General features: G+C 42.2%; 1 protein-coding gene across 1 annotated transcript in view; it reads right to left on the bottom strand.

Moving 5' to 3' along the window:
• LOC122797198 (KAT8 regulatory NSL complex subunit 1-like) overlaps positions 1 to 24,018 on the bottom strand; it is a 1,944,458-nt gene that overhangs the window by 1,642,302 nt on the left and 278,138 nt on the right. Inside the window, exon 3 of the mRNA XM_044066025.1 lies at positions 22,494 to 22,694. Within this exon, the coding sequence (XP_043921960.1) occupies positions 22,494 to 22,694 (201 nt within the window). The remainder of the gene's footprint in view (positions 1 to 22,493; positions 22,695 to 24,018) is intronic.

The raw sequence follows: 24,018 nt of genomic DNA, 5'->3' as shown, positions 1-24,018 counted from the left end.
CAAAAAGCAATTAGTAGAAAGTGGAAATTAAAGTCTAAACCAACTGTATTTGAAGTAGTGAATACTGTAACAGAAATAAAAGAACTGGAAGGGGGAATCTTTAGAAAAGGGTTTGAGAAAATTACGCAGAAAAAAATGAAAATTGCTGGAACAATACATGCAGAATAATGTTTTGGAGGAGGAGTGAAGTTTAAGGGAAGGCAGGAATTGATCAATGTATGTAATGCTGGAGTGATGATTGTATAAATGTGAATATGTTAGCATGGTTTTCTTTACTTTATATAAATGTATGTTTGCATGTGTCTTAAGTGATTCAATAAAGGTGTTAAAAAAGAAACAGTATATTTACCTAGCTGTTGTGTATATTTGGTTTTATGTGGGAGAAAACAAAAGGAAATTGCAACTGAGAATTTATCAACAAATGAAAATGTTTGTTAATCATTTTGAAAAAAGCAAACATAAAATGCACTATGCACTTTGGCCTGTGGTAATTTTAAGAAGTTTTTATTTTTTGTCTAATATCAAGTACATGTAAATATTAGAGGAACGGGTTTAAAATCCTTGTTAGAGAAGTCTGAACTGGAGTAGCAATTAAGACTCGAATACTTATGTGGCTTTGGGCCTTAATGATTCAATATCTATAAAACGCATTCTAAAATTTAAAATGTGCAGGTATGAAATTAGATGTTTGGTTTTATATGGCAGCATAAAATTGTAGTTTGGAATGTATATGATCAAAGGCATATTTGGATGTTATCTAAAAAGAGGAGCGTCTCATGTGTTTTTTTATTCAGATACAGTCTTATATAATATGCTTTTGTGAAGATGGAAGTGTTCAATACATGATTATGTACTCATATATTGGTCATTTTACTCCTTGTATGTTGGTTGCCTACACTAACCCCACAGGTTAACACTGATTTTTTAGTTTGATTTTTGTTAGTTACATTATATTTCCTTCTATGTGTTCACATAACCTGTTTAGTCCTGAAGAGGACTTTTCATTGCATATGGTGTCTGGTGTATTTCATCCAGACCTCTCAGTTGTCCCTATTTTGGTTGGACATTCTTTTTTCAGGCCTGATTTACACTTGCACATGATGTACCTATTTTTGGAGGCACATCCCCATTTTCAGGTTTGATTTACTCCTTCACACAATTGTCTGAATCCCCCGTCATCACACGTGATTTCTGAAGACATTTAGTACACAGAAAACCACACTACATGACCAAAATATTAGTGTCAGCAGTAATGTAAAGAAAGAGGACATATATCTCCATCTCCAGAAGCAAAAATCAATGACCTTGTGTAACAGAATTCTGCAATACAGTTCATTAAGTTCCACATATTTTACACTTTCTATTTGATAACGTGCTTATATTATTCCATCACTTTTGTCACCACTTTGTTTTTTTAATGCATAATATCCCACATTCCTAATGGAAATGAGAATAATTATGTGCTATTTGGTATTCAAATTTGTATACTAATTAGATGTCCAGAATTTTGGTTGGTGTACCTACTTTTCGAGGGCCTTTTTATCTATTTTTAATGTATGCAGGTTGATAAGTATGATTTTGTCAGTAAATTGGTAAGCTGATTAGTGTTTTGGATAATATGCCTACTTCTAAGCAACCTTCTTTAGAAGCCACAATTCAGAATATAACTGACGATAATGAATCTGATGGCTAGAAAATGAACAGTACTTCTGCTTGGCACAATGTTAATGAACAAAGGGGAAGTAATATAGGTATAACTTTTAATGCCGACTGCATTTTATCCTCACCAGAAACGATGGCAAATGACTTCCAAATTACTGTACTTAATGTAGTCCAGGATGATACTGAAAAAATTGTGAAATAATTTGAAAGAAAGTTGTTTAAACTTAAGTTCCTGAAATGCTTATTTTAAGAGTGCTTAATAACTGTTAAGGTACTAAAAAATATTTCCTAACAGTATGTAGGAGAAAGTCAATAGTAAGTCCTACTTACTTGAAACATTAGATGTTTGAATTCTTTACGGCCTCCGTGGCATTTTGGGTTATTTGCCAAGGTACTGGCCACCTTTCAAAAGCAGACGCCCCTCCCTCTCTCTTCCTGTGACAGCTGATTTGCTGAGTATATCCTTATAGGAAGGTCTTCAGCTGTCACAGGAAGTGAGTGTTCAGTCTTTTTCTCTTTCACAAAGAAGAAGAGGAAAGTATTTGAAGACAGAATCATCTAGCAAGAGTAACTCCCACACAGGTCAACAGCAGACAGAAAGAAGAGAGGAAGACACAGTTGGGGACATTATGATTGTAGAGACAGAGAGTTGTTGTTGTTTGTCTTTCGGCTTTTTTCCAGTAAGGGGTCGCCATAGCGGAACTCCGGTCCACTAATGATAGCAATAGATTTTTACGAAATGCCGAGGTGCCAGCTCGATGCCCAACCTTCAACGAAGGCACGCCCATTTACGCATGCATGTCTTTCGAATGCTACCCAACTGCCAAGCCGAGAATCAAACAGGAGAATCTCTTGCTGTGCGGTAACAATGCTACCGCCGTTCCACCGCGGCATCTCTCTGACGGTAAATTAAAAAAAATTGGTATTAATAATGTTTGTAAACGTTATATAGACAGCATTGCCAAGTCATTAGTTTTAAATTTATCAGATTGTCAGGTGTCAGAAGCAGCCCTATCAGTGTTTAAGTTGGGCTTGAAGTTTATAATTACTGTTTTGCCGAGTCTTTATGTTTTTAAATGCAAAGTATTTTGTCTTGCTAGGAAATTACATCTTTTATATTTTTTTAATGAACAGGGTATGAATACGGAATTTAATAATTTAGATAGTAGTACAGATACCTCATTTTTTTGTGTATTTCTAATGAAGATGAAGTGAATGAAATGCAATATAATGCTTATTGTGCCTTAGATACCAATAAGGTTAACTGTAATAGTGTATTTATACCACTGTTTATTAATGAGGGTATACAAAAAGTACAGTTGTGTACACTTACCATAAATGTAGATGTTCGAGTGTATTCACTGTTGCAGTCATCAACTGTGGGTTATCCCTGCTGTGGTAGCCCTTGACTGGCCTGAATACCAGAGTCAATTTTTTTGTGCACCGGCTGCTATCGCCTGTAGTCTGACGTCAGGTCATCAGTACTATAAAGCAAGGCAGCCGACATCATTACATCAGTTTTTCTTGCCCTAACCCGTCAGATGCACAAGGGAAAAGAGAAGAGTGGTCCTGGTAGCTAAGAACCACCTAGGGAAGCTTGTGCCCCCCTAGGGGAAGATGTTAAATGGGGGATGGAGGGAGGGAGGGAAACCAAGATTGCAAAAAGTGAATATACTCGAACATCTCCATTTATGGTAAGTGTATACAAATGTACTATGTTCTTCGTGTTTCACTGCTGCAGTCAACACCTGTGGGAGGATTCCCAAAGCTGACGTAAAGGGTGGAAGGATAGGTAGAGTCCTAGGTATGGGTCAGGAGGCCCTGCAGAATTGCAGAGGCAAACCCTGCCCTAGACTTAGAGAAGAGAGGTAGGTGGTAACGCTTTGTAAAGGTATGGACAGAGGTCCAGGTGGCCGCTTCCAAGATGTCCCTGGTAGGTACTTCTTTGAGGAAGGCAGTGGAAGTGGAGGTTACCCTAGTGGAGTAGGTACGGATAGACTTAGGGATGGGTTTCCCATGTAGTCTGTAGCAAAAATGGATACAGTGTGAAATCCATTTGGAAATGGGTTGTTTGGAGATGGGCTTCCTCTCTGCCCCTGGGGCAAAGCTTACAAGAAGCTGGTCAGTTTTTCTGAATGGCTTAGTACGGTCCAGATAGTATCTGAGTTGATTGTGCACATCTAGTGAGTGTATAATTCTTTCCCCCTTGTTTTGAGGGTTGGAAAAAGAAGGTGGGAAGGTGTATGGCCTAAGGGTCACATCAGATACCACCTTGGGCATAAAGGAGGGATTAGTCCTCAGAGAGACTCTGTCTGCATGGAAAACTATGAAGGGCTCGACAGCCATGAGAGCTTGAAGTTCCAAGACCCTTCTGGCTGAGGTGATCGCTAGTAGGAAGGCAGTCTTCCAGGAGAGGTATTTCAATTCTGTTGAAGTGGCAGGTTTGAAAGGAGGTAAGGTTAGTTTCTCTAACACATAATTCAGGTCCCAGGGTGGAGCAGGAGGTCTTCTGGGAGACCTGATATTAGAAGCCCCTCTGAGGAATTGCTTAATCAAAGTATGAGAGAAGAGGGGTGGGTCTGAATCATAATGGGCAGAGATGGCCGAGGAATGGATTTTAATAGAGGATAAGGAGAGGCCACTATTGAGCAACTCTGCTAAGTAATCCAGGATGAGAGGGATGGAGGGTTGGGAGGTACTGCCCCCTTTTGATTGTTTCCAGGAGCAGAATCTTTTCCATTTTCCTGCATAAGATTTTCTTGTGCTGGGCCTTCTGGCCTCTGTGATGATGTCCAGGACCTGTTTGCTTAACAGGAACTTCTTGTTAGTTTTTAGAGTATAAGCCATGCTGAAAGTTTGAGAGTATATAGGTCTGGGTGCAGTACCTTCTCCTGGGTCAAGAGGTCTGACCTTAAGGCAATCAGCTTTGGGGGCTGTAAGGTCAGACTGCGCAGTAAGGAATACCAATGCTGTCTGGGCATCTGAAGCAATGAGGATGGCCTTTGGTCTTTTCTCTCTTATTTTGATCAGAACCTTGGGAATAAGGGGCAGAGGATGGTATGTGTACACAAAGAGGGAGCTCCAGGGGAAGGTCAAGGCATCCATCTTCCATGCTAGGAGGTGATACTCCCTGGTACAAAACTTGTGCAGCCGGTGGTTGAGGTGCCACGCAAAGAGGTCCACCTCAGGGGTCCCCCACTCCTGGGTGATTTGCAGAAAGATTTTTCTGTGGAGCTGCCATTCGTGGGGGTCCAGTAAGTTTCTGCTTAGGTCGTCTGCCAGTGTGTTGCTGATCCCTGGTAAGTCTTGGACAATTAGGTGTAGCCCCATGGAGGTGGCTGTAAGCCAGAGACTCATGAATAACCTGCATAGGGGGTAAGACTAAGTGCCCCCCAGCTTGCTGATGTACCACACTACTGTGGTGATGTCTATTTTTATAAGGAGGACCCCTAGCCTGAGATGGGGTTGGAAGGAAGTCAGAGTGTTTTGCCTTGCCATCACTTCTTTCTGGTTGATGTGCATGTGAAGTTGCTGGGCATTCCAAAGCCTTGGGTACACCTGCTTGCTAGGTGAGTGCCCCAAGCTATGTCTGAGGTGTCGGTGGTGATGGTCTGGCCAGAAGGGCGGAGCATGAAGGGAAGACTCTTGGTCATGGCACAGGCCACTGCCCACCAGAGAAATTCATCCCTTATGCAAGGGATCACTGGTACAGTGGTCTCTAGGGACTGAGAGTGCTGACACCAAAGGTTCTTTAAGTACCACTGACGTTTTCTCATGTGAAGCCTGGCGAGAGGGATGAGAAGGATGCAAGATGCCATGTATCCCAGGGCTTGCAAGAACTTCCTCGCAGTGAGGTGACTTCTGGAAGCCAGCTGAGTGAAGTACATAGGCAGGAAGCTCTATTTTTTGGGGATAGGAAGGCCATTAGGGTTGCTGTGTCTAGCACAGCTCCCAGGAAAATCATTTTCCTGGTGGGGTTTTGCTTTGATTTTTTTCTCGTTTATGGTGAATCCTATGGAAGTTAAGAGTTTCTTGACAAAGAGAAGGTCCTGAAGCAACTTTTCTTTGCTGTTCACCTGATGAGGCAGTTGTCCAGGTAAGGGTAAATCTATATACTTCTCTGTCTGCAGAATGCTATAGCTGGGGCCAAGCCTTTGGGAAATACTCTGGGAGCAGTAGGTAAGCCAAAGGGCAGTGCAGAGAACTGAAAGTGCTGATTGCCTGCTCTGAAGCGCAGGAATTTTCTGCATGATTCCCTGATGGGGATGTGGAGGTAGGCATCTTTTAGGTCTAGTGTCACCAGCCAGGCATTTTGTGTGAGCATAGGAAGGAGCTGCTGCAAGGTTAGCATTTTGAATATGGGGACCACCAAGGAGGTGTTCAGTTTGAATAGATCCAGAATGAGGCAGCAAGTGACCTCTATTCTGGGAACAAGGAATAGTCTGGAGTAAAAACCTTTTCCTGTTTGATCCGGAGGGACAGGTTCTACTGCCCTCTGTCATATTAGTGTTTTTACCTGTTTTAATGCCTCTGCCCACTGGTGTGGGGGGAGGTCTGGGTACCCTCTTGGAATAGGGAGTTAGCTGAAGGAGAATCTGTATCCCTGAGAAAAGATTTTTAATACCCATTGGTCCTTGGTTATAGAGACCCAATTGTCCTTGAAGATGGTGAACCTTCTTCCTAGTTTTAAATGAGTGAAAGAAAGGCAGAGGGGGGGAGGGAGAGTCATTCTGAGTGCTTGCCATAGAAACTTGGCTTAGAACTACCTGCCTTAGAGGTGGAAGTGGTCCATTGTTTGGTTCTTTTCTGGCCCTGGGATAGCGGCCTGGATGTCCTGTCCCTTTGGGGCTTACCTTGGCCCTGTCTGCTGGGTGCAGGCAAGGCCCAGTGCTTAGAGGGGAAGTTCCTGCTGAATCTGGGTGGTTAAACACCCAGCACCTTTAACTCCTTCTTCACTGAGACTATCCAAACCCTAGCCAGTCACCTTACCTCCACTTCCCCACCTGCTGCTAAACTGCATCTTGACACCCCTACCCCCTTCAATTTAAAGCCAGTCTCTTCCTCCTATGTACGCTCCCTCCTAAAAAAACTCAAACCAACCACCCTAGCGGCTGACCACCTTCCTGCGGAATTCTTACAAATTGCGTCTGATGAAATAGCCTACCCCATATCAATCCTAATAAATAGAACTATAACTGAGATGAACATTGCCTCCATTTGGAAGACTTCCTATATCATTCCACTTCACAAAGGAGGTACCTCCCTGGAAACGTCAAATTATAGACCAATAGCCATTCTGTCCCCGATAGCGAAAATCATGGAAAGATGCATCCACAAACAACTTCTTCACTATCTGACCTCTAATAATCTCTTGTCCAATGCCCAGCATGGTTTTCGCCCACACCATAGTACAACTACTGCCCTCCTTTCCTTTGTTGACTCAATCAACAACAATCGTAATAACAAACTCATATCCTCTGCCCTCTTTCTGGACCTATCAAAAGCATTCGATATGGTCAATCATCAATTCCTTCTCAACATCCTTGAAACCCTACGTCTGGACACTCCAGCACTAAACTGGTTCAATGCCTACCTCACTGGTAGGCAACAAGCTGTCCTGTGGCAAAACAGAATATCAGGACTGCTCCCTAATACCATAGGTGTTCCTCAGGGCTCGATACTGTGCCCACTTCTGTTTTCCATCTTCATAAATGACCTTCAATCAGTCATCCCTAAATCCACCTGCATACAATATGCCGACGACTCCACCTTAATCTGTTCCGACGTCTCCCTCTCGAATCTCCAAATGACCACACAACATTGTTTTTCACTAGTTGAAAAATGGTTCACTGACTTAAAACTCCTACTTAACCCAGCTAAAACCAAACTATTACTTTTCTTCCCCAACGTCTTCTCACCTCTAGGCAAAGAACTCCCAAACACTAACAACATAACCTTTCATATTAAATCCAATAATGGGACCCTCATAACCCCTGTCACCAGTACCAAACTGCTAGGTGTCACTATTGATCATAAGCTCAAATTGACATACACATTACCCAAACAGTAAAGTCTGTTAACAAAAACTAGGATCTATGTACAGAATTAAAACTTCCTAACTCCCACTACCAAATTAACTATTGCCCGCACCCATCTCCTCTCTTCCCTCCTCTATGCTTCCCCGATCCTCTCTTTTCTCAATAAACGTGAACTTAACATGCTCTCTCTTGCCTACAACCACACTGCCAGATTTATTACAGGTTCCCCTTATCGAACCCATCATTGCCTTAATCTGCGAAAACTTGGCTGGTTGGAACTGCCAAATCTCCTCAAACTTAGCCAACTCATGAAGCTTATAAAATAATCAACCATCCTGATAGAACTCCCTCACTGTGCAAAATTCTGACTCCATATACTAACCTCAACAGTCTCCGATCATCAAACAGCATCCAGATCCTAACCATTAAAGCAAAAAACTCAGGTGGGGATGCCCTTTACGCCAATTCCATTGGCAAGCAGTGGAACTCCTGCCAAACAACCTTAGACTTACTACTTCACTCAATCAGTTCAAATCTAACCTTAAAGAATATCTCTCCACACAATGGACATGCCCATGTCGAGAACCTGACTAACTACATATCTCATAACTTCTAGTCCCATATACCTAGCCCATTTCCTAATTGCAGATCTCTAAAATCTCTTTCCTTTTAGTAATAAGGAAAATCTCTGATTTCAGTCTATTTTCCAGTATCATTAACGAAATCAATGTTTTGTGTATAACTTCCTGTCTGTCCTTTTGTCTTATATAACATCTATGTAAATTTTCATTCCTGCATATGTAAGCTATATTCTCTTTTTTGTAACAATACTTTGAATCTTGTAATTTAAATATGTACTTCCATTGTGTATTGGAGCTTTTCTCCTCGGGCCTCTACTGAAAACGGATATGTATCCAGCTAGACCAGCCCGGTTAACAAATGTAAAATAAATAAATAAACTTGAAATAAATTTGTTACTGTTTGCATAGATTTTGCTTTGTCTTCCATCTTTTTAAGCACCTCTTCTGCTTTTTCCCTTTATCTAGGGGTGCATCAATAAGTTTAGACTTGACATGATCAGGGAGAGATTGTTCCTTCAGCCATGCATGTCTTCTAATAACAGATCTTGTCACTAGAGGCTTCTAGGGTGTCATATCCACACTGTAATGAGTGTCTTGGCCACTTGACAAGCAGAGTGTAGTAATTTTGTCAGCTCTTTTGAGTTGGCACCGCCAGGAGAGGTAGCATTCTTCTGTTTTAATTGTTCCAAAGTGTGTTGTTGATATTTTAACATATGGAACTGACATTTGAGTGCTCTGATAGCTAAGATTGCAGAGGTATATACTTCCTTACCCTATCTGTCCAGAGCTCTTGGGTCTTTGTCAGAAGGAAGAGGATTCCTGGCAGAATTAGTCTTAGCTCCTTTGGGTCCCTGTGTAATGACCTCAGGGTCTGCAGCAGGGTTGTATTCAGGTATTTGTGAGAATTCGGTACTCTGTAGTACCTGTCAGGTTTAGCTGAAGCAGGAGGCAGGGCATCAGAGGCTAAGATGGATTCATGGAAAACATCATCCACCACTTCCAGAATAGGTGGGATGGCCAGGGTTCTCTGCTGGGGCAGGTCTAACTCTCTAAGTCATTTCTTTGACTGTGGGTAGTCCTGAGACTCCCACTGAAAATGTTCCCTGAGGGAGTGAAGGGCTTCCCGAAAGGAGAGGTCCTCTGGAGGGAAAGCAGAAGGGATGGATTCCTCTGCATCTGAAACCTCATAAACAGTTAAGGGATGTTGTTCCTCTTCAAAAGCAGAATAATCAATTTCCTCAGACTCTTGGTCTGCCATAATTTCTGGAGAAGGTTGCCTTTTCCTTTTAGGGGTGGGGGTCTGAGTACCTCAGATAAGGGAGATGAGATCCTCCGTCATTTTAAGCATTTGAGCTTGGGGTGGGGCAGCAGTAGCAAGATGGTGGCTAGAAGCAGATTTCCTAGGTGTGGCCTGGATCTGTCAGTCTCTGAGAAATGGTAGTCAGAAGAGAAGACGTTGTTTTTTTGCCTAGAATCGGTAGTGCAAATGGCCTCCTCAGAAGCCGGTGCCTGCATCATGGCTCCAGACCCAACAGAGACAGAGACAGCCAAAGGCTTGGAAGACAAAGTGGATTTCTGTGGCATACCAGACTCCAAAAGGGTCTTGGCAGAGGCCTGCATAGAAAGCGAGTTGGGCATCAGGGGCTGCGAAAGTCCCTCATTGAATTTCAGAGAACTGACGACTTGCTTAGTGGTAGCATCGTCGGAAGGCTTAGCCTTGTGTGGCCTGTATCTATCTTTATGTTTTCTCAGAATGTCAACAGATTGTTGGCTGACGGACATCATATCAGAATTCAAAGATGGAATACAAAAACAACTGCCTACAAAAATTGCTCTACGACAAATGGTTCTTGCATTAAAGAGGGCACAGAACCAGCAATGAGGGACTTCGTGGTCTAGGCCTAAACAAGCGATGCAGTAAGAATGAAAGTCTCAGTGTGGGATTTACTTTCCACAGGCAAGACAATTGTTAACTTTTTCGGCAATCGGTTAGAGCAAGCAAAAAGGGTCCCCAACAGGGTACTTAGCAATAGACATTTTCTGCTGAAATTCGACTTCTGGTAGCAACCGACTGGCACTCGTGTGAACTGCTTCTGCTATGGGCACCATGGCAAGAAAGACTGATGTAATGATGCCAGCTGCCTTGCTTTACGGAACTGACAACACGTCTGACTACAGGCGAAAGAAGCCGACGCACAAAAACATTGACTCTGGTATTCGGGCCGGCCGAGGGCTACCACAGCAGGGATAACCCACAGGTGATGACTGCAACAGTAAAACATGAAAAACATCTTTATTGCAGCTTTAAGCCATTCAGTTGATAATTTGTTTGATAATTTTGTAAAAACCAAATACTTGGTGAATTATAATCTAACCAAGGAACAGTGGATGGCTTTTAAAATTTTATGTGATGATCGTAATTTGATTGTAAAACCTGCTGACAAAGGGAATACAATTGTGATTTTAAACTATATACAGCATGTAAAATGTGTTATGAACATCTAAATGATGTCTTGGTGTATGAAAGAAGTGATATGAATGAATATTATGAAGCTCTGAAGGAATAATATGTTATTATTGAATAAATGTGTTTGTTTAGGTTATTTTTCTAAACAGGATGTTGAAAGAAAATTTAATGCTTCTAACTCACTGATAGCGATATTTTATTGTCTTCCAAAAGTCCACAAAGGCATAAATAGTGTCAGCAAAAAATATCTTTTCCATAAATTTTTTTACATGAATATTTGATGCCTTTTGTTATGAGGTTCACTTCTTACATCAAAGATACTCAGGACTTTCTAGATAAAATTAATGGCATCAAATGGAATGAAAATATATACTGGCCATCTTTGGATGTGAAAAGTCTGTACAGTAATGCACAACATGTGTTAGGGACACAATTTCTATACTATTTTTGGGGGGATAGCTCTTTAACTAGATATATTATTGAATCAATAATACTTTTCTTTAAGAACAACATTTTTACATTTAATGGAGAAGTTTTCCATCAAATTCAAGGTACAGTCATGGGGGCTCCTTTCACCCCCATGTCTGCAAATATTGTTATGGCAAAGTTTGAGTTAGAGTATTTATACCATCATGGCTTTTTTTAAATAACTATGTAGTAAAGTACCTCCGCCACATTGATAACTTGATTTTTCTTTGTAGTGGAGGATTAGATGAGTTCTATAAGTTTGTAGAAGATTTACAGATTAATAGACTTGGCTTTAAGTTTGATGGGTTACAAGTGGGTGTGCAAGTTACTTTCCTAGTTTTAAATTTATGTGGTTCAGTAAGTGGGCAAATTTATACTTCTGTCCATATAAAATTTGATGAGGGAAATATGTTATTGTATGGGACTAGCTGCCATCCTCCACATTTTATCTCTGCACTGCCATATGGAAAGATTTTAGGATTAACTAAACTTTGTAATCAAGTTGATATCTTTTTGGAAGAGGGCCAACATACCGTTGATATGTTTATTAGGAGAGACTATGACAAAGACAAAATTATAGATTCCCTATGGAGAGTTTTAGATAAATGTAATAGAAAAGAATGGATGAGGGATGTGGAGTGTCATACGGAACAAGACAATAAATATTTTAAGATCAGTTATTGACCCATGGTAAATACTACTAATAATGATGGAAAAGATATATTTTTTGTTACAGTATATAATGTACTAAGTGAACAGTTACAAGAAGTATTAAAATATAACTGGCCCATTTTACTTAAAAATAAAGATTTTGGAAGTATGATTAATAGTTTTCCACGTATATCATATAATGAGAAGTTATATTCTTACCATAACGTTCCATGTTAGTTGTCTTCTTCTCACCTTCTTTCTTGCTGGATGGGATGAGATCTTGATGGGTTCAGAGCTGAACCTCGGCTCCGACTCGGCCTAATACCAAAGCTCGAGAGCTATTTTTACTGGCTCGAGGCTATGCTATGTCCCATTACCCAGATCTCGTTTGATAGCTAACACTATGAACATATATGTCCCACCACAACAGAGAATAATCCACCTAATCATAGATACAAAAAAGAGAAGGTTATATCTATATATATATATATATATATATATATATATATATATATATATATAAATATATATAACCCCTCTAGAAGAGCTAGCAAAAAAGAGGGAGCAAGGGAGCTAGCTGGGGAAATAACTGAGGTGGCAATAATTCTCAAAAGTTACTCTAGGTCTCCCAGGCTAGGGCGATGGAGGGTGGGACGCAAGAAATAAGGCGAGAAGAAGACAACTATCATGGAACGTTATGGTAGGTACATAACTTCTCAATGTTAAGTTGTCAATCTCGCCTTCATTCTTGCTGGATGGGCCAGCGTCCCTAGCACCTAAATCCTGGGTGGCTCAATGGAACAAACTCTTGAGTACCATGGAACCAAAATCAGCCCGACGTCTGGAGGCCATATCAAGCTTGTAATGAGAAATGAAGGTATGAGGAGAGGCCCAAGTGGCAGCTGCGCAAATGGAATCCATCGGCAATCTTGCCTGAAAGGCTAGTGAAGATGCTAAAGTTCTGGTTGAATGGGCTCTAGGCTTAGTAGGAAGTTCCCTGTTCCTCAACTGATAGACCAACATGATAAGACAGGACAACCACCTGGACAAAGTTACCTTAGAGACTGGTCGGCCTTGCTTCCCTTCCGCATAAGACAGGAAGAGCTGGTTTGATTTTCTCATCTGCTTAGTTCTATCCAGGTAGAAGCGTAATTGACGGTGAACGTCCAAACAATGTAACTTTTGTTCAGCTCTACTGGCGTAATTTGGGAAGAAGACTGGAAGATCTATGGTCTGATTCAGATTTTTCTCTGAGATTATTTTGGGTAAAAAGGACGGATTAGTCCTAAGTGACACTCTGTCTTTGTGAAAAACAAGATAAGGAGGGTGAACGCAAAGGGCTTGAAGTTCCGAGACCCTTCTTGCTGAGGTGATGGCTACTAAAAAGAGTGTTTTCCACGAGAGCAACTTCAACGAACAAAAAGCCGCTGGCTCAAAGAGAGGAAGAATTAACGAAGACAGTACCAAATTTAAGTCCCACAGTGGGGGAGGGTCCTTAACCGGGGGCCTAAGTAAAGGGGTTCCTTTTAAAAAGGCTTTGCAAAGTTTGTGGGACATGATGCTGGTCTTTGACAAGCCAACGTGGAAATTTGCAATAGCTGCCAGTTGAACTCTGATGGTAGCTGAGGAGGAGCACAATCGAAAGAGTTCTGCTAGAAACTCTAGAACTATCTAGACAGGAGCCATAAAGGGGTCCACGTGTTTTTCCCCTGCCCAGACAGAGAAACGCTTCCATTTGCTAGCATAAGTCTTTCTGGTAGTAGACTTGTGAGAAGCGAGGATGATATCGTGAACTGGTTGAGAGATAAGGGGAAGCCTGGCTAGGGTTGGAAGTGGAGTAACCAAGCTGTTAGGTTGAGAGATCGAAGGGACTGATGCAGCCCGCCTGACTGATGGGTCAAAAGATCTGTCACTGGGTCAAGAGGCCAGGGCTGCTCCAGTAGATGGCTTTGCAGGAATGGAAACCAAATTTGTCGAGGCCAGTAAGGGGCAATGAGGATCATCCTGGCTCTCAAGGCAGTTGCTTTCTGGATTAATTGAGTAATCAAGGGAAAGGGGGGGAATGCATACAGAAGACCCCGGGACCAATCATGAACTAGAGCGTCTCTGGGGGGGGGGGGGTAGACCTGGGAGAGGGAAGAGGGTGAAGAAGTCTGGGCACTTGCTGTTTAGAGGTGTTGCAAAAAGGTCTCAGCAAGGCTGACCCCACCTTCTGAAAATTCTTTCCGCTACTGTCTGGTTGAGAGACCACTCGTGAGGCATGAGAATGGCTCTGCTCAGTCTGTCCGCTATGACGTTGGACTTCCCGAGAATATGCGTTGCTACCAGAAACCATTGAGAAGAGATCGCCCATTGCCAAAGTCTAAGTGCTTCTCGACATAGGGGGTAGGATCTGGTTCTGCCCTGCTTGTTGATGTACCACACTACAGACATATTGTCTGTTTGAATTGCAATAGACCCGGTGGGTAGAGAGTCCTGAAGGGCCTGCAGCGCTAAAAGTACCGCTCTCATTTCCAAGACATTTATGTGCAAGTGGTATTCGAAGGGTTGCCATGTGCCCTGGACTGTCCTGCCCCAAAAATGCCCCCCCACCCGATCAGCGAAGCATCCGTTGTCACAGTGGCAACAGGAGGAGGAAGGACCACAGGTCTGCCCTGGAGGACTTGAGCGGAGACCGTCCACCAAGAAAGGTGTCTTTTGCATGACTGAGTGATTAGAATGGAGTGTGACATGGGGAGCTGCTGAAAGGACCACTGGGAAAATAGCATCCACTGCAAAACCCGCATATGAAAACACACTAGGGGGAGTAAAGTGATTGCTGCTGCCATGAGACCAAGTGTTTTTAGTACAAATCTGGCTTGGACTCTGGTCTCCTGTAATAGGATCTGAACATGGTTGCGAATGTCTGAAACTCTTTGTGTGGGTAGTTTTGCTGACAGCTCCACTGTGTTTAAAATGGCACCTATGAAGGTAATAGACTGACAAGGCGACAATGCAGACTTTTCGAAATGTATAGAGATACCTAGCGCGTTGCACATTTGTACAGCGTAATCTCTGGATTGGAGTAGTCGATGCCTGGTGGTGGCAGTAAGGAGCCAGTCGTCCAAATATGGAAACACCTGGAATCCTTGTCGTCTCAGGTGAGCCGCAACCACTGCCATGCATTTGGTAAACACCCTGGGGGCTGTGGTGAGGCCAAAGGGCAGTGCCCTGAATTGGTAGTGACTGGCTCCCAGCCGGAAGCGGAGAAACCTTCTGGAGCGCCTGTTCATCTTGATATGGTAGTACGCATCCTGAAGGTCTATAGACCACATCCAATTGTCCCGACCCAGAAAGGGTAGAATGGACTGTAGCGTGACTATCCGGAACCTCGTTCTTTGAACCGACTTGTTCAGCCTGCTGAGATCCAAAATAGGTCTCCAGTCCCCTGTCTTTTTTGGTACCAAAAAGAACTTGGAGTAGATACCAGATCCTTGTTGGTCTGCTGGGACTGGCTGGATGGCCCTTTTTCTTAGCAGCTTTGAAATTTCTAGTGCTGCTAGATCCTTCAGACAGGGTGGAATGTCTGGAAGGGGCCCTTTTGGCTGTTGTGGGTGTGAATAAAGGGAATTCTGTAGCCCTCGGATATGATCGACCATACCCATTTGTCTTGCATGAGGGAATGCCAGGCTTCTGGGTAAAGTGATAGTCTTCCCCCGACTGCCTCCGAAGGTGGACAGTCGGGCAGCTCCTCAGGGGTGCTGGAAGGGTTTGTCAGAGAAAGATTCTCTGCTACCCTGATTCTGTGGACCCCCCTGCCCCTCGGGTGGCGTCTATTATTGTTCCCTCCTCTGCCTCTGGAGGGAAGTTCACCACGTGCATCAGGCAGTACTCCCTGAGGTTTGCGGAACCACATTTTCCCACCTTTCTGACCCTTAGGGTATGGTCTAGAAGGGGTAGAAAAACGGACTCCTACGGCAGACAGAGTCTTGCCTTCCTGCTCGCACCTGGTCAATGTATCCTTCACTTGAGGTCCAAACAAGGCAGAACCGTCAAAGGGGGTGTTAGTGAAGGACACCTTGAAGGGGTCAGAAAAGTTGCAAAGCCACATCCAGGGTGTCTCCTTAGAGCAACGCCCATGCCTGCAGCCCTACTCGCTCCATCGGCGGCATAGGAAATGAGCCGCATGGAGGAGTTTACAATAGAGTTCAGGGTCCCTAGGTGGGAGATGATCTTTTCCAGAGACCCCACAGATGATGGGTCCTGTAAGGTATCACCTAGTTCTTTGAGAAGGTCTCTCTGAAGATGGGTGAAATGGCACAAATAATTCAGCGAACGCATGGCAAAGGTCGCTGAAGAAAACATCCGCTTGCCGTACCTATCCATAGTCCTAGATTCCTTATTAGGAGGATGGACAGGAACTGAAGGGTCAGCCAACTCCTTCTTAGTGGGCGCCGCCACCACCATGGCATCAACGGAGATGCCCTTAGTGAGAAACTGCTTGTCCGAAGGGGCTGTAATAAATTTTGTGGGCCTCCGGGGAGTTGGTTCCACAGTATCCGGTGCCGTCCATGCCTTCCGAGCCACCCCCTCCATGAGTGGGTCGAAAGGCGGGGACACCCAGGAGGTGGAAGGGTGAGAACCAAGCGCGTCCAGGTACACCGACTCGTCCTCGGAAGGGTTGAGGGCAGACCAGTTCCCCCTCTGTTTAAGGATCTCTAGGATGTCAGAAAATGAGACATCCTCAGAGGGGGAGCTTGGGGACCCTTCCGAATCATCCAGGTCGGTGTCAGATGTCACTGACTCCGGGGAGTCGACATGCTTCCTCTTGAATGTCCTCTTCCGAGGCGGCTCCCCCCGCAGGATCAGGGGAGGCCTCAGAAGAGGAGGATACGTCCAATGGGGCAACCTGGAGCGTTGGTTCTCCACTCTTGGGTTCGGGAGGATAGGCAGAGGCCGAAGCAGGCACCATGGAAGGAGGGGCTGATGGGGCTGACTGTGGAGCCGGTATAGGAGCCAGCATGCTCCTCATGACCTCAAAGGCACCCCTATCAGGCAGAGAGGAAGGACCCAGCTCCGAAGAGATGAGAGCTCCTCCCGGCACTGAGAGGGACGGCTCCGAGGCCGATGGGGCCATGCACACCTGCGCCGACGCTCTGAGAGGGAGAATGGGGTCGGACAAGGGTCCGATGCCACTTGCCCCCTCGGAACCGACGAGGGAGTCCCGGCGACCGGATCCCTCCAAGAACGGAGCCAATGAAGGGATCGGAGCTGAAGAAGGAACAGATAAGGGTGGAATCTGTTCCGACACCCCCACGGTATCAACCCCGATGGCCTCCTGCTCAAAGCTCGAAGGAATAGCCGGAGGAGGAACTGGAGCAGGCGTTGGGGAAGCCACTGTCTGTTGAGACGGGCTATGCAATAACTGGGCGAACGCCTGCGACTTCAAAAGCCTACTGACTACCCTCTCGAGGTCGTGGTCCAAAAGCCTGGAAGATATAGAGGAGTGAGACCTATGGCTCCGCTCCGACAGCAAAGGGGACTTCAGAGCTGACCTGACTGACTCCAATGAAGGAGATCGGGAGCGCTTTCGGCTTGGAGATGGCTGCGACGCCAAGGTCGGAGCCAACTGAGGCCTCGATGTATCAGTTCCAGCCGCTCTGCGCCGACTCCGGACATGGAGCCGACAGTTTGGCTGGCTTAGAAGGTTTCCCTGACAGAGGCTTGGTAGGAGAACCTTCGGGCTTCAATAAGCCCCTTAAGATGAGCTTATTTCTGCGCTCCTGCAGGACTCTTGGGCTAAAAGCATGACAGATGGAACAAGAGTCCTGCAGGTGCAGACGGCCCAAACAATACGCACAAGAAGTGTGACCGTCTGTCAGAGACATCTTCTGACAGCACGAGTCACACTTCTTGAATCCCGATATCTTGGTATCCTTAGACATGATACCACAGGAACGGGACAACAAAGTCTAAACAAGTATACAAACACACACACAACACTTGACAGACACTCTTAAAGTTACTACAATAAAACAAAATTCCACACACACACCTACTAAAGGAACCTGTATAAACCTACTGTACAAGACTACTATAAAAGGGGGGGGGTAAAGGCCTAACCACCTTACGGGTGGAAAAGAGTAGGAAAACTATTAATAAAGGGAGGGAAGACTAGTCGGGAGACTACTAACACTACTAGAAAAAAATATAGGGAAAAAATATCAATCAAAAACTAACTAATGGAGCCGGTGAAAACGCAACCTCGTAGCTGAAGCGACAAACGAGATCTAGGTATATGACGCCTAGCATTATGGGACATAGCATAGCCTCGAGCCAGTAAAAATAGCTCTCGAGCTTTAGTATTAAACCGAGTCAGAGCCGAGGTTCGGCTCCAAACCCATCCAGATCTCATCCCATCCAGCAAGAATGAAGGCGAGATTGACAACTTAACATCAGCGGGCATAACTTAGCTGATATGGTAGTGCATAGTAGATTTATTCCACCAGATGATAGATATACGCAGCAAATGCATTTAAATAAAGGTAATTTTAAATGTGGGAAATGTTCCAAATGTAAGCAGCATATAGTAAATTCATTTCCAAAGATTAATGGATTTGGATTTTATCCTATAAGCGAATTTTCATGTAATATGGAAAGAATAGTGTATGCCTTAAAATGTCCATGTGAGCTATTGTATGTGGGAGTGAGCCAAAGGGTTTTTAAAGTTCAACTACAGGAACACATTAGGGATATTAGAAATGACAAGGTAGAAAGTTTGTTGGGTATGCACTTTAAACAATATTATGGAAGTAATCTTATTTTCCTAAAGGGCTGCATTTTAGAACAAGTTTCTGTGGAAATGGGAGAATGTGTAGAAATTAAAGATAAGTTGCTGTATAAGGAAACTTTGTTTATATTAAAATATATTACTCTGGTACCAACAAGGTTAAACAATGAGTGTAATTGGAAATACATGGATTGAATAATTAGTTTATGCTAAGGGTTCCCACCTGTATTGATGCTGCTTACTTTTTTTATGCTCTATAAATTAGTTCAGTGTTATGTGTTTATAGTCCTTGAAGGCTGATGTGCTGAGGTGCTAGAGATGAACAAATTTACATATCAGAAGTCTGTGGCAGTTGTTTTTTATTCATATCCTTACAAGAACGTCTTCAGCTGTCACAGGAAGTGTGTATTCAGTCTTTTTCTCTTTCACAAAGAAGGAGAGGAACGTACTTGAAGACAGACTCATCTAGCAGCAGTAAATTCGCAGCCAATCACAATACTATATAAAAACAAAATCCCTCAACAATCAAATCAAACAGAATGAAACCCACCTCAACTATTCACAACCTGGCAGGTGGTGAGTTCACAAGCAGAAAGCTATCATTCAAAGTGGAATGGGATTATAATGAAGCAGGTGGTAATTCAAGAAATAAAGAAAAACTGGGATTTTGAAAAAAGATCCTTAAGGAGACTAACAACGGTCATACACAATATTATATTCATAACATAGCAGAAGGTATACTAAGAAATAAGCCAACACAAGAATGGAGAAAGGAGATTCTGCTGACAGGAATGACTGCTATTAGGGGTACAGAGAACAGGCAAGAGGGGCTGGACTTTACAGGAAGAAGCATCTGGCAAAGGAACCAAGGTACTGGGTACAAATAATTAGAGGAGGAAAGTTAAGAAAATGGGAAGAAGCCAAGAAGACATTTGGATTGCAGGCTAGTGATTGCCTTCCCTACCAGTAACTGATATCAGAGTATAGAGAACAGAAAAAGAGAAAGGGACAGGGGAATCCCAAATGAAAGACCTGCACTGGTTGGGTTTTAATTGAATCCAGAATAAAAGCTGCTGTTAAAAAGGGATAAGCAGTACAGCATATAAAAATGCATTTCAACTACAGGAATCAATCAGAAGAAGTCAGAAAAGATTGGGAAAGAGAGATTACATATGCAATTTACAAAGGAACAATGGGAGGGCATATGCATGGCTTCCAAATATGCTACAAAATCTAGAAGTTTTAGGATTTTTGCCTGGAAATGTTTGTATAGCTACCTTTATACCCTAAGCAGACTCCAAAGAATTTTTCCTCAGGTAGATGGCAAATATTGGAAGTGTGATAGGGAAGAAAGAGGTACCTGACAGCATATGTTCTTGTAGTGTAATGAGTTCGCAGATTTTTTAAAATTCATACAAAGTACTCTGTCAGGAATACAGGATGAGCAAATGAGTGCAACTAAGGAAATTCATAATAACAAAAGTCCAACGTTCCACAAGTAACTAAGGAAATTGTTTTTTTTTTTAGCTGGGATACAGGATCTGAATTGCCTAGACATTACTAAGGCCTTGTTAAGTTTAATTCTGGTGGCTGCCAAAAAAGCAATTACTAGAAAAATGGAAATCAAATTCTAAACCAACTATACTCAAAGTACTGAATATTGTAACATAGATAAAAGAACAGGAAGTGGGATCCTTAGAAAAGGGTAGGAGTAAATTATATGGAAATGTTTTGGAGGAGAAACAAGGTTTAAGAGAAGGCAGGAACTGAACAATTTATTGCTTTGATTATATGGTATAAAACAATATACGTGATGTATAATGTTGTAAATGTGAACTTGATAATATGGCCTATTTACTTTTACATAAATGTAAGTTTGCCTATGTCACAACTGATAATTCAATAAAGGTGTTAAAAAAGAATAAATGAATAGTTATGATGGAAAATGTATGTATAATACATATATAGTATACAAAAATTGAAAAGTATTATTGTGATCTTATTCCACTGATGTTAGTGAATCTAAATCCATGTTGCAAATTAACAGTGTGATGAATACATAAAGTTGCCTATATATAACAAAGCAAATTCACAGTGCAAAAGGAAAAAAAATAGCTAACCTAAAAAGAATAACAACTAAGCAAAACTCCAGTATATAAAACAATTTATCTCAAAATAGTTAAAATTGTAAACAATCAATCTAGGAGAAAGTCTACTGTTCCAAGAGGTTTTTTTTTTCTACCAGAAAGAAATGGAATAAGATATGAAGAAGCACTGCATTATGGGAAAGCTGGTACAGCAAGCAGTCAGGGAAAGATTCAGAAGCTGTGTAGTCCTGAAACAACAGGCTGCAACCTTAATATTATGCAGCTGGACCTGTTAGATATTAACTGCAAAGCCTGTACAACATTTGCCCCTTGCTTTCTCTTGCCTTTCAACAATTGTAGTGAGTGGAGTGCATACACCCAGTATTACTCATAGGTTCATAGGTTCATACTAGGCTATCTGCCCGAGGGCATTTATAAGCCTAGCCATAGTTTTGTGGCTTACGCCACCCCTTAGTTTGGAGAAACTATGCCCATTATTTAGCTGTGCCTCTGTCGAGCAGTGACACTGAGGTAACCCCTGGGGTGTATTTAAATAGGTTCATACTAAGCTAACTGCCCTTGTAAGCCATTTTAAGCCTAGCCAATTATCTCTTGTGAGCCTCAAACCCTGCACCTTGTGTTTGTAAGGCAAACAACTTAACCATTAGGCCACCCTCCCAACTCCTTACATGTATGCACATATACATACTTATGATTCTCATTTTAACCTCAGGCTCTGGAAGGAACAAACAAGAGTGTGTTTTCTCCTAATTTATTCCCTCAAAGGGTGAAGGGTAATAGGCAAAACCCCAAGATCAGTCAAACTTGGGGATGCACTTTTTTATGCTCTACCTATTTCCATTGCTTTTATTACAACATGCCCATGACAAACAACAAACAGATGCCATTGCATGAATTATATAATTCTTCTCATGCAAACATCACATTAGTCCCTCAAACTAAAAACCTCTGCCAGGGCTTCCACAACACTCACTGCGTTACCAGAATGATCCCATCTCACTTCCACTAAAAGATGACAAGTTTTGTATGAATACATTTGCCAGCCTTTTGTCAAACTCAGGTCACACGTGTTTGGTACATATGCTTTACCCCCATACCATGGCTCAGAAAAGCCACACTTTGGCAGTGTGAATTCACAAAAAAAAAAAAAAAGAATATGTTTTTTCCTGTTGTACAGTACTCAGCATCTGGGATATACTTTTTCAAATAATGCAGATTTTCAGCTATATGTTGACTGTCTCATAACCACAATTCAAATTAATACTCTTAATAATAGACAGAAAAAAGACTTAACATAATGTGTAGTTTTATGTTCTGCTGGGCCTCTTAACTCTCAGAATATTTTTTTAAGAAATAACCAGTTTCCATAAAGACATTAAAACAATATAAGACAGCTGATTTTCATCTGTATCGAAAGCATCACAGCAGCAACTGAGCTGTAAGCACCATATTGATCAGGATAAAATGCTGCTATGTTATCTATCATAGAGAAAGGCTAACTAAAACATCACCTTTTCAGGCTTACAAATAAGGTACATTAAAAGAGATAAGTAATTAAAACAGACCAATGCTTTGACGGACTACACTTTAACATCTCTAAGTTTCACATCTTTAATAAAGGTAACAAGAACTTACACCTAGGCTATAACAAAGCTCCTATGAATGTGCCTTCTAAAAAGCTACAGGTGCATTCATTTATGTGGCTAGTTTCAGAGAATGTAATACATTTTAAGCTTTCCAGTAACAGACCTGTTTGTCTACATTACGGAGGACATGGGAGGGGCTGCAGGGTGACAAGCCGCATTTGCTCTCTATCAAAGGAATCTTCAGTTTACAGGAGGATGCCAATCTATTTCGTTCTGAGTTACCAGATGGTGTGGCTGAAGCTACCTGATATTGCTGCTTCATTAAATCTTCAGGCTGTGGAACATCGTCAAGTAGAACAGGAGTCTGCAGAAAAATCATCAAGCATTTGTTGTGTGTGGTTTGCTGTGCTTTAGACAAACAAACAAGCAATTTAAAGACTACCATACCAACATCAGTATCAATACAAAGAGCAGGAAATACAGTATAAAAATGGTTTAAATATAGGTCGATCCTGAATCTACAGAATAAAATTACTAACCAAAGTATATCAATCTATATGTTCTAAGTATTTATATAACAGACTCCAAAAGGTCAGCGCTTAGCACTTATCATGCACAAGTAACCCCTCATTCTACATCTCTGGTCTGTACCTGATATTCTCCAAAATTATATGTTAATCAGCTAAAACAGCTGTAGCTATTAACTTTTTGGAGTTTTGCCTCTGTTATTTTTCACTTGAGTTTTAATAAGTAAGCAACCAAGTCTTACTTTTAGTTTTTTTATGGCATGCTGTGTGAAAGAAGAGAAAACTGCTGGCCAAGGAACTTAATAAGCTTCAAATTAGAGCTAAAGCTTAGGCAACATGCAGATCTTGGTGTCTAATGTCTTTAAGAGAGGGAAGCAGCTGACGAACATCAGGCTTATTTTAGGGCAGTATCTTATTTATTTGTTTACCAAACAATGACAATAACAAAGATTACATTACTGAGTACAGTAGTACACACAACAGTTCAATATACATTACAGCATGAAATAGTTTGTAAAACCACTGCTTATAAATGGCTGCTACGAATAAACTAAATTTCATTAAATACCGCACTTTCTAAGTTCACTTATGATCCTTGAACAGAACTCTATTAATAAAATGTGCAACTCAGATGGTAGGAGATCAGAGAGATAGAGAGAGAGAGACAGAAGACAGTCGTAAAAGACAGGGAGTAAATGGAGATTAGTTAATGTCAAGAGGAAGGAGGGTAGAAAAAAAGAGGAGAAGAATTGGTATGAAGATATTTTAGATTAAAAATGATAATGAAGAGTGCGAAAAAATGGAAGAAGCATTTACAAGTAGCCTCATTCTATAAGCTGAATGTCATCATCAGAGGAAATTAGGGAGAACCTTAAGGAGTATCCAGGGGTTTGTCTCTATAGCAGGGCATCGCTGGACCATCCCCTTAGGAGGAGGAAAAGGGAAAAGTCACTGTTGCATTTGGCACTAGTCAGAGCTGCAAATATAACACAGCAGTATTTGCCACATATGTGGATCAACTTCAAGTCAGAGATGGACTCAGGGACCAATCATGGGATCCTAACAGACAACATGGTTTGTCTGCTACAGAACTGTCTTCTCCTAGGATATTTGCCAGTTTTAGTGGCTAAATTGGGACTTCCAAGATGGCTACACATTGGT

Source organism: Protopterus annectens, chromosome 3.part0, assembly GCF_019279795.1.
Source record: "Protopterus annectens isolate FY-2018-M chromosome 3.part0, PAN1.0, whole genome shotgun sequence".
Classification (NCBI taxonomy): Eukaryota; Metazoa; Chordata; order Ceratodontiformes; family Protopteridae; genus Protopterus; species Protopterus annectens.
The sequence above is the reverse complement of the archived record's forward strand: the minus strand, read 5'-3'. Positions and strand labels throughout refer to the sequence as shown.